At 34.6% G+C, this 12617-nt stretch overlaps 1 protein-coding gene across 2 annotated transcripts in view; it reads left to right on the top strand.

Moving 5' to 3' along the window:
• The window catches only part of LOC110092274 (transcriptional corepressor LEUNIG), a 91579-nt gene that overhangs the window by 27971 nt on the left and 50991 nt on the right, over window positions 1-12617 (top strand). For both annotated transcript variants that reach the window (XM_020816760.2, XM_020816759.2), the window contains exon 8: window positions 5096-5145. In XM_020816760.2, coding sequence (XP_020672419.1) covers window positions 5096-5145 — 50 coding nt within the window. The remainder of the gene's footprint in view (window positions 1-5095; window positions 5146-12617) is intronic.

Raw genomic sequence — 12617 nt, 5'->3', positions numbered from 1 at the left:
ATTAATCAAAATAAACCACATATCTTCTGATCAACTTCATAGATAATTAACACATACCAAAAGTCTTTAATATAAATCATCATAGTTTTTCTTCTAGATACATCCAAAATATTAAGATGGTGGATAAACCTGATCACCTTAATACATCCCAATTTGCTCTTTTCCCTTACTAGAAACAACAACCTAAGTAATATCCAGCTAATTATAAAATTCATTGGGATAAACAAGTCTAATAAAGTGTTCAAAATACAAGGGAAAGAAAATAATATGCTATGATGATTGTTTGAATTAACATGGATATGAATAATCATATAGATATAACTAGATATGTGCAATAAACATCTAGGTAAGACATGATCTAATAGCTGAACATGTAAAGGACAATATGAGCAATAAGTATGAAAGACTGCTAGACATGAAAAATAATTGTTTGATTTCCAATCATTCAATTTATTTTGCTAGTCAAATGCTAGTATCGAAATATTAGTTTCACTTATATTTAAATTCTCTTTCTTACTTTTCATAGTCTTAGAATTGTCATATAAAGTCTGTATAGTTCTTGAAACATTTAAAAATTATTTGACCATCACCAAGCTTGTCGGCATATAATGATCGTCGATATTGGTTGAACATGCTCCAACATGCCAGTTATCAGATGACCCCTCTATAACTTTTGCACTACTCTCAACGTACATTTTTTGAGAGTTCAAAATGCTATTTTGGGCTCCTAATACTCTTAAACTCTTTTGTAGCTTAGTGTGCATGTTATCATAATTTGCTAACCTATGTCACATGACGTAAGATTTCATTGACTTTTTTAACTTCAATATCATAAGTATTTAATACAACAATAACAACAACAACAACATCAAGCCTTTATCCCACTACGTGGGGCGGCTACATGAATCCTTGTTCTCCATTGTGTCCTACATGAATCCCTAAATCATAAGTATTTAATGCTAACATCAAATTATATTGACCCATATTTATGACATAAGCATGATATGAAATTAATATTTGGGTATTTAAATGTGCATAATAGGTCATTAGACAATCATGAGACTTGAATTATGTGAAAATGTAATCCCACATGACATTATCTTGAAGAATGATCATATGCAATATAGTAGACTTATTGATAAAATTAGATATTATTAATATGCTTAGTATGGCAAAATGTTTACTAGAATACACATAAGAGTTCATTATAATTGTAGGAATGAATAAGCATCAAATCTAAGACTACTAAAAAAAAAATCTAAGACGATTATGCTCCATATGCTAGAGATTTAGGGTCTCGCTGTCAATAATCGATCCACCTCTGAATATATTTTCTTGCTTTTTTGCTTCGAAATCATGTTTTGTTCACACACAACCTCAAGCATTCATTTTCTCATGTTATACTGATTCGTAATTTGTCAACTCAAACCTAATTCAAACTAATGTCAATTTACATTTTACCTCAAAAAGAATGCTCATTCATGCTTTAAAGCTACCAATCTTAAACCAAACTAGATTCTCGGAAGCTTAGAACTTCTACTGGAAAATCAAGGCCTCCATTTCTCTTTTTCCCTTCTTCATCCCCTTTGACCTCAAGATACAACTGGTTCTCTATATCTAAACTGATTGGGATTAGGGTATGAGAAATAAGGAATGTGCTTAGCGCTTAATATTAGTATTTATACAATTATAACATTCATCTGTTAGACCATCTTAACCTTTCAAAAGCACATTAACCAATGTATGTCTGACAAACTGGAAAGGGTTTTAAATGCTACAGTACAATAAACAAATGCGTGGTGATATAATTCTATGAGCAATAATATTAAGTGAACTTTAGGTTAAGTTATTACAAAATTATGTATATATATATTGAAATGTAAAATTGTATTTTTTTTTTCATTTCATGTTATGCGAAATTGGGGGTAAAAGTTCAAGTAAATTTTGATCTCATCTTTTCAGATTTTTGGGTATTATAAAAGTGAGACTCCTAAGTTAGGTGATCTGTGATTTGGGAAAGCATTTGGAAGATAACTAAAGATGACCTGAAAGATTAGAAAGGGATTCCCGAGAGATATATAATGTTGCAAAGAGGAATCTGAGAAGACTTGCGCTCTGCCAAGAGAAATATACCAAGTCGAGAAAAGTTGGATTCAAATTTGCACTTAAACTACAAGATATTACCATTATTTTCAGTGAGATTTAAATAATATTGCTGGAACTTCTCACTGCAATTGGGGGAGAGAGATAAAATCGTTGAGAAATTGGAAGAGAAGAGGAAGACTAGTAAAGAGACTCCTGTGTTAGGTGATCTGTGACTCAATAAAGTAGAATTTTCAAGCTGGGGAATACAGATCTGTCATTCCTGACTTGGCAATTAGTCTCAGAAAACTAAAATTATCAAGTCCCTTGGAGCACCATAGAGTCCTCCATTTAGTCAAAACTTTGAGAGAAATTAGCATCAAACATTACTGTGACAAAGGGTAGCAATGAAGATTATATTAAGTAGGGAAATAATGATGGCTGTTTTGGTTATAGATATGATTACAACCATATTGGAAGGCCGACAATGGAGGCACGGAAGTAGAAACAAATTCTTTTTTTAAGGTTGCAGCAAGCTTCAAGGACATCAGCATAAAAACATGTCACAAGCGGCTCAGCAGTTGGCAAGGAAATCTCATCCCGTTTGATTGAGCCAGCCTTTAGCCCAATGCAAATTAGTCGTCCGACTCCAACCGAATACTCCTGTTTGATTGACCCCGTATAAGCGCACGCAGGGTCTCTGATCCATCTGGTCTAATTGCAGGAAAGAGTGCAGATCTTGCACTCTTTCTTTTCTCGACCCTAGACCCTCACGAGAGGGAACTCTCAACTCTTTCCATACGCACACAAGCATTGATTATGTGCTAGACTTCTCTCGCTTCTGCTCGGTCAACTCTGGGCGTTGCACGTGAGAGGCCTCCTGCTCGGTCTCTCCTTGGCCTTTGGGTGCACGAAGGAAGGTAGAATGATTAATATTCCTTAGGATTTCGGCAATGACGGCAGGTGGTGGGAATCTGTATTCCTCAAAATTCTTGTAATGAAGGTTGGTGGTGGGAGCCTGTATTCCTCAGAATTTTAGCAATATAGGCCAATGGTGGAACCTATATTCCTCAAAATTCCAGCAATGAAGATTGCTAGTGGGAACGTATATTCCTCAGAATTCCGACAATGAAGGACGGTGGTGGGAACTTGGAGAATTAGCAAGCGCCAATATCTTCAAGTAGGATAAAGTGCTTCTAATCTCTCTATAGCCTCACCCTCGATATCCACAATTGACTCCCTACTTAGGAAAGTAGCGTACTTCATCTGCATGCTCACCAACTCTTCGGTCGCCACAAGCACACATTGGATCTTAGCAGTGAACTGCCTTACCACCAAGAAAGCCATATTCTTCCCCACTGCGCACATCATCTTGGCAACTCCATATATCAAGATCATTCCATCGACGAGCTTTGAATCCAACAAACTGACTTCAGTCCAAATCTAACCAGCAAGGTTCTCAATGACGATTCCGTCAGCGACAGTGAAGAAGGCTAGAATGTGGGCTACGAAGTGGCCTTCGTCTGATTTGAGGGATTGATCCCAATGGTGGAGATCTTGGGAGAGGTCGACTTTTTTTGCTATCTAGAAAGATTTAGAGCAAGGAGGGGCTCTTCAAGTGGAGGATTTGATGGTATGTACAACAGCTCTTCAACCGCTCGTTCCTTACTTGGTTCGGCTCCAACACACGCACGAGGGCCAATTGTTCATGCTCAGGCACGCTCCCTCTCTTGATCCTCTTCTTCACTCAATTTGGCGCCTGGGTAGGCACGCATGAGAGGGGTATCATGTTCCTTCTCTAGCCGTATGCAGAAGACCGAAAGTGGAAGCCCTCTCACTTGCTCGACTTCTCAAGACTTATGCGAGCAGGAATCAGAATGCAAGAACCGGATCACCCTTAATCACACACAACATTGAGCACAATCCCGCTCAATCAACTCCCAGACACACACAAATTCTTATGATTGCATGCCTCTCTCTTTCAGTTCGTTTGCACGCATGTGAGAGGGGTTTGTGAGATGCTCATCTCTTGATTGAACACAAAGACCTTGGGGTTCTTGCTCGACTCCTCCAGGCGAGACACACTAGACGTTTGTCTCTCTTGATCAAACGAAGAGACCGCGGGATGAGGCACTTTCCCCCTCTCGGTTGGACGTACACAGGAACGTACAAGCCAAAATACGCTCCCTTTCATTTTTGAAGGGACCCTTCAGAAAGTTTGGCATAAAAAAAACTCAAAATTCTGGCCAAGGCAATGTAGGATGTGATACCATGTTAAATTAAGAGAATTTTAGAGGGACAAGAATTAATTTTATTACACAAATCTATCCCTATTTATAGATCTATACAAGATGTTTTAAGAAAGAAACAAATAACTAGATAATCATGCATAATTGCCTTGTATAATCCTTTCTAAATCAGCCACCCAAATATAGAAGGAGATAGGCGTGATCTTGATGAGCCTCCCGTGGATCCCCATGTTGGCCGTGGGATCAAGGGCCAATGTATGGTTGAGATTTCATAGCGTGATCCAGGTGAGCCTCCCATGGATCCCCATGTTGTTCGTGGGATTGAGGGCCAAGGGATGGTTGGGATTTTTACAATATACCAGGTTTAGAAAAGTTGGATTCAAACTTGCACTGAAACTACAGGATATTACAATTGTCTTCACTGGGATTTAAATAATATTTTGCTGGAATACTAAATTCTCACGGCAAATGGACGGCTAAGATGAAATCGCTGAGAAATTTTTAGGTGTGTTCATGTGCAACTGTGTTGGATAGGGCACAAGATGACTTGTAGAGCATCAGTGCTTCCTTGTATCTAACCTTCAATGTTCTTATTATTAGAAAAGTTACCCATCAAATGTAATTAGAATTAATCTTTCATAGTTCAGAGTATGGCTAAATGTTTCACTTTATATATTAAACTTTATTTTGTTATATAATTTGTTTTAGCTATACAAATCAGAATATAATGCACTTTTTTTTTCAAATAATTTCCCCTGTATCAGGCTCAAATCCAGCTGGGAGCAATTTAACTTTGAAGGGCTGGCCTCTCACAGTAAGACTGTTCTTTTGCACCTTTGAAATAGTTGCCATGCAATTTTTATTTTCCTTAGTCGAACTGCCTATATTACTTTGTTATTTTTCTTACAAAATTCTGTGAATAAACTTCGTAATATCTTTTTCATAATTAAATATTTCTTGTTTTATTTTCTTAAAATGCAACGCCGTTTTGCTTAAACCATAAGCAGCTGTTATTGACTGCTCCAATTGAATCCTCGTTTGCAATCCCATGCATTATAATCTCAGGCTATTTACTTCAGCTTGTCCTTTGTAGCTGTTGAATACCTCTTCTAATCATTGTGCAAGTTATTATTTCTACTTTTTCCATACATCTATTTCACATCAATTGAGCATTTTTGCGGTGCTCTGCTTTTCATACAGCTTAGCCCCACTAAGGGCCATCTGTAGATATTTACTTCTGAAAGCTATTTGAAATATGGCTACACGACGGAAGACTTGAGGGGAACCTCAAAATTTTGACCAATGAGTTGTGATTCCCCTAGATTATTCTTCTTTCATCCGTTTAAGATGACTCTTACCTGAGTGAAATACTCTGCTGCTTGCGATGTAGTAGCTCATTGTTTTACCTTTTAGGCCAGAAGACAGAAACTAAGTGAATCCCTTAGTTCTGCTTGAGAATTCTATTTGAGACCTGCTTTCATATTTTCCAGATAGAACATACATCATTAGCAAAATTTAACTTCTGCATGACTGCATCAAACAAAAAAAATAGAGAAACGAACTTACATCAGTTATTTAAATGGCTTTGTATAAATCAAGCATATGAATGCTGCTTGAAAACTTATTTAATCATCTTTTACTTTTTTCCGTCCCCGTTTTATTCAAGTCCTACTATTTACTGCCCTGATCAGCTTGTTCCATACATGTTCTTGTCTCATAGGAACCTTTTTTTTTGTGTAAGTAGGCATTAAGGCATGTTTAAGTTCAATGCATGGTAATCTTAGAAAACCTACCTTTTGAGCTTGTATATGCTTCTCAGAGTTGAACTGGATGTTTGATTTCAGCTCTAACAAAACAAAGTAGTAAGAAATTGGAAACTTTAAAGTAGTATATTAAATTTTTGGTAGAACTCATTTAGCTAAAATAGAATGCTTGGTTTACCAGACTGTTTCCCAGTTTTACTAATATTTATCATAAAATAAAGAAAAAAAAAGATAAAATAGAAATAAATAAATAAATAAATAAATATATATATATATATATTTATATATATATAGACACACACAAGAACAGACATGTGCTTACACACCTCTTGCCTCTCTCACAACACACTAATTACTCTAAACTTGCATTCACGAATCTTTACCTCACGGAAAGTCGGAAACTATGCCATGATGTGAGATTGTCCCACTTGCCATGCCTCCACGTTGGCTTTCCCTTGTTGTTCCACCCGCTTACGACTCCACATCACCTACTCAAGGAATAACTACCTTGCTCTGCTGCACGACCAATGCATGGAATTTGATCCTTTAGTTGTTAGCTAGCTCATGTAGTACACCTTTGAGTGTGTGTTTGAGCCCAGCTCATAGTGTTGCTCTGAGGGTATTTTTGGGATTTTTTTTATTTAAGAAAAAAAAACTTAAAAAGAAAAACTCTTTCTCTCCCTCTTTTCTAAAAATATTTTAATTATATTGCATAATTTTTTTTAAATCTTGCACCGAGTTTTTCGCTACATCGCCGTTCGCACACGTCGTCGTCTCAATTCGCGCGCCCAAAATTTTAAATTTTCATCGATCGTTGACTCCCATCAATATGGGTGTTGATCTTAGCTGTTTCCGTTGCTCTGGATGTATCGGCGCTGTCCGTTTCGCGAACGGAGGTCATCTCGACGATTTTGGGTTTTGGGTCGACACGTCAGGTGAATTATGTGCGATTTCGTGCTCTTTTGCTTTCGACATTCACCTTGCACGGTCGACTCGATCCCGACACTAGTATTGGGGTCAACACCTGCAAGCATGGCCTATGTACGTGATTCCTGTGTGCCATCCTTACTTTCTTGCATGAAGTCCTACATCTATTCTTTATGTGCTTCTACTCATTAGCCATCTTACTTTCTTTCTTTGCTCCACCTACAACATGATCCCATGTTTGTAAGCCTTGATTCGCCAATGTTCACAGCCTGATTTTACCCGCTCTTAATTGAACGTCATCCCTCACCTCTTCTTTAAATCTTGCAAATGATTGCCACAGAGAGAGACACTAACTGCACAAATTGGCAAGAGGAAGACCACAATAAGTATACCTTGCTTCTCCTCCTAATGAGAAGAAATCCTCATTTCGTCGATCTTTGATTCGATTGGTAAAAGGCCTTGTGGGTTTTGCGATCTTTGATTTGGCTAGAGGTACACCTCTGTTCATTTGTTTTTTATTTGGATCTAGGGAGTAGAATGTCAGATGGCCGAGGACTGCCCATGGAAGATGTTTGATTCAGGAGGCTTCTATCGAACAACAATCATAATGATCTCGTTAGCTTGACATTATTGAAACATTCAAGACCTGCGCCAGTTAAAAAAGAAATCCTAGGTGTGGTGGTTGTTGCACAAGAGTGTCGAGGCTGAAGCTTGTATGCTTATAAACTTCTCAAAATTCTTGTGGAAATCATTCACATGAAGGGATTTTAAATATTTTCTTAAAACGAAGATATCAATTTACACCTTAAAACACACTATCCTAAATATATTGTAGAATGTTATAAGTTTGCTGTGAACTAATTAGGGGATAACTTTTCTCCTTCTGTAATTATTCTCGTGGATAAAATGCTATACATAAGCAAGTGTATTGTTTTTGTTATGAGTAAAACCATGGATACGATTGCATTATCCCTTGAAACATATGAATTTTTCAGATGGATCTAATACATTATTCTTGTAGATAAAACCATTCCAACTAGTTACGTGGAATTACTCGAGTACTTGATATCAAACCAAGGATGTAAGTATTAATCTCAACATAGAATAGACTTAGAGGAAAGTAAAATATTATGGAAAAGATGTTTATTTAGATTCAAAATCATTAACGTTTAATATTCCAATTGAGCATTATGATCAATTGTGACATATGAAGGATTGTGCATTCTAGATTAATGTGCATCCTCATTGAATGAGCATTAAATGAAAAAAAAAAAAAATCTTAGATGCACATGATTTAAAAAAATAAATAAATAAAAATATGATCTAAGTGTTCTATGACTTTTGTCTCATTAATGAGTTGAATATAAGCCTGAATGTCAAACATAGACCTACTTTTTTGTAGCACTTGTAATAAAAAGGTTTGATTTATATTGGTGTTGAAATTACTTAGAATCGGTGGCTATGTGCTATGAATTCATATGCAAACTAGGAAACTAATGAGCCATGAATTCATTTCTTATACTATGATGGAAGAAGGTTATAGGTTGCTCCCTAGTTGGCGGAATCCAATGGCTGCACGAAAGAAATGATCGAATGTGGAAGAAATTATCTAAGGTGGTTCCTGATTGTGCATTCAAAATTCCAAATCATTTGAATGGAATAAATTATGTAAAATGGTTCCAAATTGTTAAGATCTTTCTAAAAGAAAAAAGAAAAAACTCCAAATTGTAGATCCTAATCCAAAACCAAAAGGCCCAAAGTTCATACTTTGGGATGAAGTAGATTTCACAATCATGTTATCTTGTTGGAATATCATGATGCCAAAAATTAGAGGACCCTAAATGTTCCTTATAACCACAAAAGAAGTCTGAGAAGATGTTAAATATACATGAAGGCCAAAGATGCCACTCTCATCTTTGAGATTAAGATGAAACTCTCAACAACCTAACAAAGCAAACTTTATGTCCTTGAAGATTTCACAGAAATGGAGGTTATATAATTAGAATTAGATTAGTACCAATATCTCAAAATGAACTGCAATGATGATACTGTAGTGCTAGAGAAATGGTCTTTGAGTTTGAGTTCCTTGTAGGTCTCACTATTGAATTTGACTAAGTTCATTTTCAAATCTTTGGCAAAGGAACATACCATCTCTAATGAGGTTTTTTCTTTTGTATGAGTTGAAAATGAAAGAAAATGATAATGCTTGATCTAGCAAACTCTGAAGTGTTGTTAGCCATGACAATCATAGGACTCTATTGAATTTGACCAAGTTCATTTTCAAATCTTGGGCAATGGGAACGTATCGTCCCTAAATGAGGTTTTTTTTTCTCATGTATGAGCTGAAGAAGGAGAAAGTTAATAATGCTTGACACACCTATCTCTGAAGTATTGGCCATGGAAACAACAAAAACTTAAAGTTAGAAAATTTATTGCAACTAAATCTTCTGAAAATGGAGGACAAAAGTATTATCGTAAGAGCAACTTATAGTGTAATTACTGCAATAAAATGGGTATATCTAAAAAAAAATGTTGGAAACTCCACAGAAAGACCCAAGACTGGTGGATACGAAGAAAGCCAATGAAAAGGGAAATCTTGTTTTATTGAACCAAAAGGGCTCAGCTCAAAATAAATTGACAAGCTAAGGAATATTTTAAACTCGCTAGAAAAACTATTCAGGTCATACCCTTTAACTCAAAATGAATTTTTAATACTTGTATTTTTAGTGCATTGAATGGATCCCAAAAAAATCTTGATAGATTCAAGATCCACCGATAACATGAAACATACCAAAACCTTCCAAACGTACAAATCCTTTCTCAATAATAGAAAAATAGAAGCAACCGATGGGTCCCTAACCACCTTTTGTAGGTCAAGAAAATATCATTATTTTCCATGCATTTACTTTCAATAATGTGCCACATGTTTCCAATCATATTGTAAACGTTTTGTCCATTCATAAATTTGCCAAAGATCACAACTACAAGGTGGCATGTTTGTACTAATCATTGTGTATTTCATGACTTAACTACGGGAAAGGTGATTGGACATGAGAGAAAAGAATGCGTTATACCTGCTTGAAGATAATAATCACTTATCCTACTCCTTTACGTATATTTTAAATGAATACGCCATTTGGGTTTATCATGATAGATTAGGGCATCCATTTTTTAAAATAGTAAAATGTATGTTTCCTTCTCTATTTTTAAATGTTAACATGGAAAATTTTTATTATGAGATTAGTGAGATTGTTAAAAATCATAGAGTTCTCTTTTTGGAAAGCGTATCATGATCATCGAACCTTTTTATTTTAATTAACTCTGATATTTGGTAAAAAAGTTCTTAATATTTTTGGAGCAGTAGGATTTATAACTTTATCAATGATTGCACTTAAATGATATTTGTTCATTTTATTAAATGTAAAAAAATCTAAGTCACTCAAATGATATTTGTTCATTTTATTAAATGTAAAAAAATCTAAGTCATATCTTTGAAATTTATCTTTATGATAGTGCTAATATTTAAAAAATTTAGATAGATAACAAAAGCTATTTTCTATCAATCCTCCTGCTCCAACTCTTAGCAACAAAATGAGGTTGTAAATTGAAAAAAATTGTTTATTTTATATGCGCATTCATAAGCAAGGGCAAGCTTAATCTTAAGAGCTTAAGTGTATTTTATAGGGTATTCACCTACTCAAAAAGGGTGTACCGCACCACAATAAAATTCTTCACTTAAAAAAGAAGTGTCATTTAATGAAAATAAAGTTTCTGTGATTAAACTTATTTTCTAGGGTCTTGGAACATTCATTAGGTAACTCCTGTAACCATAATCAACCTAGTACCACACATCGTTTTCTATACCCTATAACCCGTTACACATTATTTTAAAAGTTTTCTCTTATACATTAAGCATTCTTTATAAATATCAGCTCTTGCATCATTAAATTTTCATAAATCTTATTTGAAGCATTAAAAAAACAAGAATTAGAAGGATGTTATGAGAGATGAGATAATTTTTTTTTGAAAAAAAACATCATATATGGGAGATAATTGAGCTACCAAATAGTAAAACAATCTTAGGATGAAAGAGAGTTTCTCATTAAAATTGAAGCTGATGGAAGCTTGGAAAGGTATAAAGTAAAGCTAGTAGCAAAAGTATATGCTCAATTTTATGGCGTAGACTACAAAAAAACTTTTTGCTCCTGTTGCCAAAATATATATTATTTGCATCCTAATCTCTCTAATTCCTAAGTTTGGATGATCCATGTAATAATATGATGTGAAAAATGCTATTACAATGAATATTGAAGAAGTCTATATTGATTCTCCACTAAGATTCAACAGTTATTTCACAGAAAATCATCTGTGGATTAAAAAATGCACTATACATTACATTCATGGGTATGATTTGACAGATTTACAAAAGTCATAGATGAAATGGGATATAGACAAAAGCCAATGAGATCATATACTATTTATCAAGCATTTTACTGAAGGAAAAGTGTAAATTCTTATCATATATATTGATGATATAATTGTTATAGGTGATGTTAATGATGGAAATGAATTACTTGGAAAAAAACTGTAGAATTTGAAATCAAAGGACTCCACAACATCAAGTACTTCTTGGGCATAAAATTGACACAGTCAGAAGGATCAATTTTTAGTCTCTTATTAAAAAATGTTTTGAATCTTTTTGAGAAAGAAAAAATGATTGATTGCAAACATTGTGAGACGTCAATTAAACTACGTTAGACCAAGGAAAGAGTATGGATTGATAGCTAGATAAAAATTTGGAATGTGGTAAGGTGCAGATTGATTGCATGTCCAAAATAGTAGTTTTACAATTCAAATTATTGTTATTGCTGCTTTGAAATTGTCTAATTTTCAATCATTTTCTTGTCATCATTGTGTATAATATCCATTGATGAATAAGTAAAATAAAATTTCCAAGCCACTCCAATTTTTTCGAGAACTTGTAATTATGAATGAGCTAATAAGTTTGATTTTGACCTTATAGATTAAGAACATTGTGAATTTATATAAAATAAGTGACTTAATCTAAATATATGTAATGTTGACTTAGTTGATTAGACTTATTGGTTGAGGACTTGAGTTTTATCTTGCCACCGCCCAATTGATCCAAGGGTCCCTATAAACTAGGGGTGTCAAAAATTGACACGACCCGAAATCCGACCCGGATCCGACTAGGAAAAATCCGGGTTCGGGTCAACCCGTTTGTTAAATGGGTTGGGTCTGGGTTCAAATTTTTGACCAGTTTCTAAAACGAGTCGGGTTCGGGTTAACCCGAAAACCTGTGGGTCAACTCGGGTAACCCGTTAGTAAAAAAATTTTTAAAATCAAAGAAAAAATAATGATTCAAAATTGTTCTAAATGATGGCTAAGAAATTATTTGAACTCCGTTGAGTTTTTTAAACATACAAATAATTGAGGCAGTATAACTAAATAGTTTAAATTTTAATAATTTTTTTTTATTATAAAACTTCTTTAAAAAAAAATAATACATATCAAGATATGCGTATATATTTACCATTAAACTAACCAAAAAATAAATCCAATCAATGGGATTATA

This window comes from Dendrobium catenatum, unplaced genomic scaffold (assembly GCF_001605985.2).
Source record: "Dendrobium catenatum unplaced genomic scaffold, ASM160598v2 fragScaff_scaffold_1381, whole genome shotgun sequence".
Lineage (NCBI taxonomy): Eukaryota > Viridiplantae > Streptophyta > Magnoliopsida > Asparagales > Orchidaceae > Dendrobium > Dendrobium catenatum.
The sequence above is the reverse complement of the archived record's forward strand: the minus strand, read 5'-3'. Positions and strand labels throughout refer to the sequence as shown.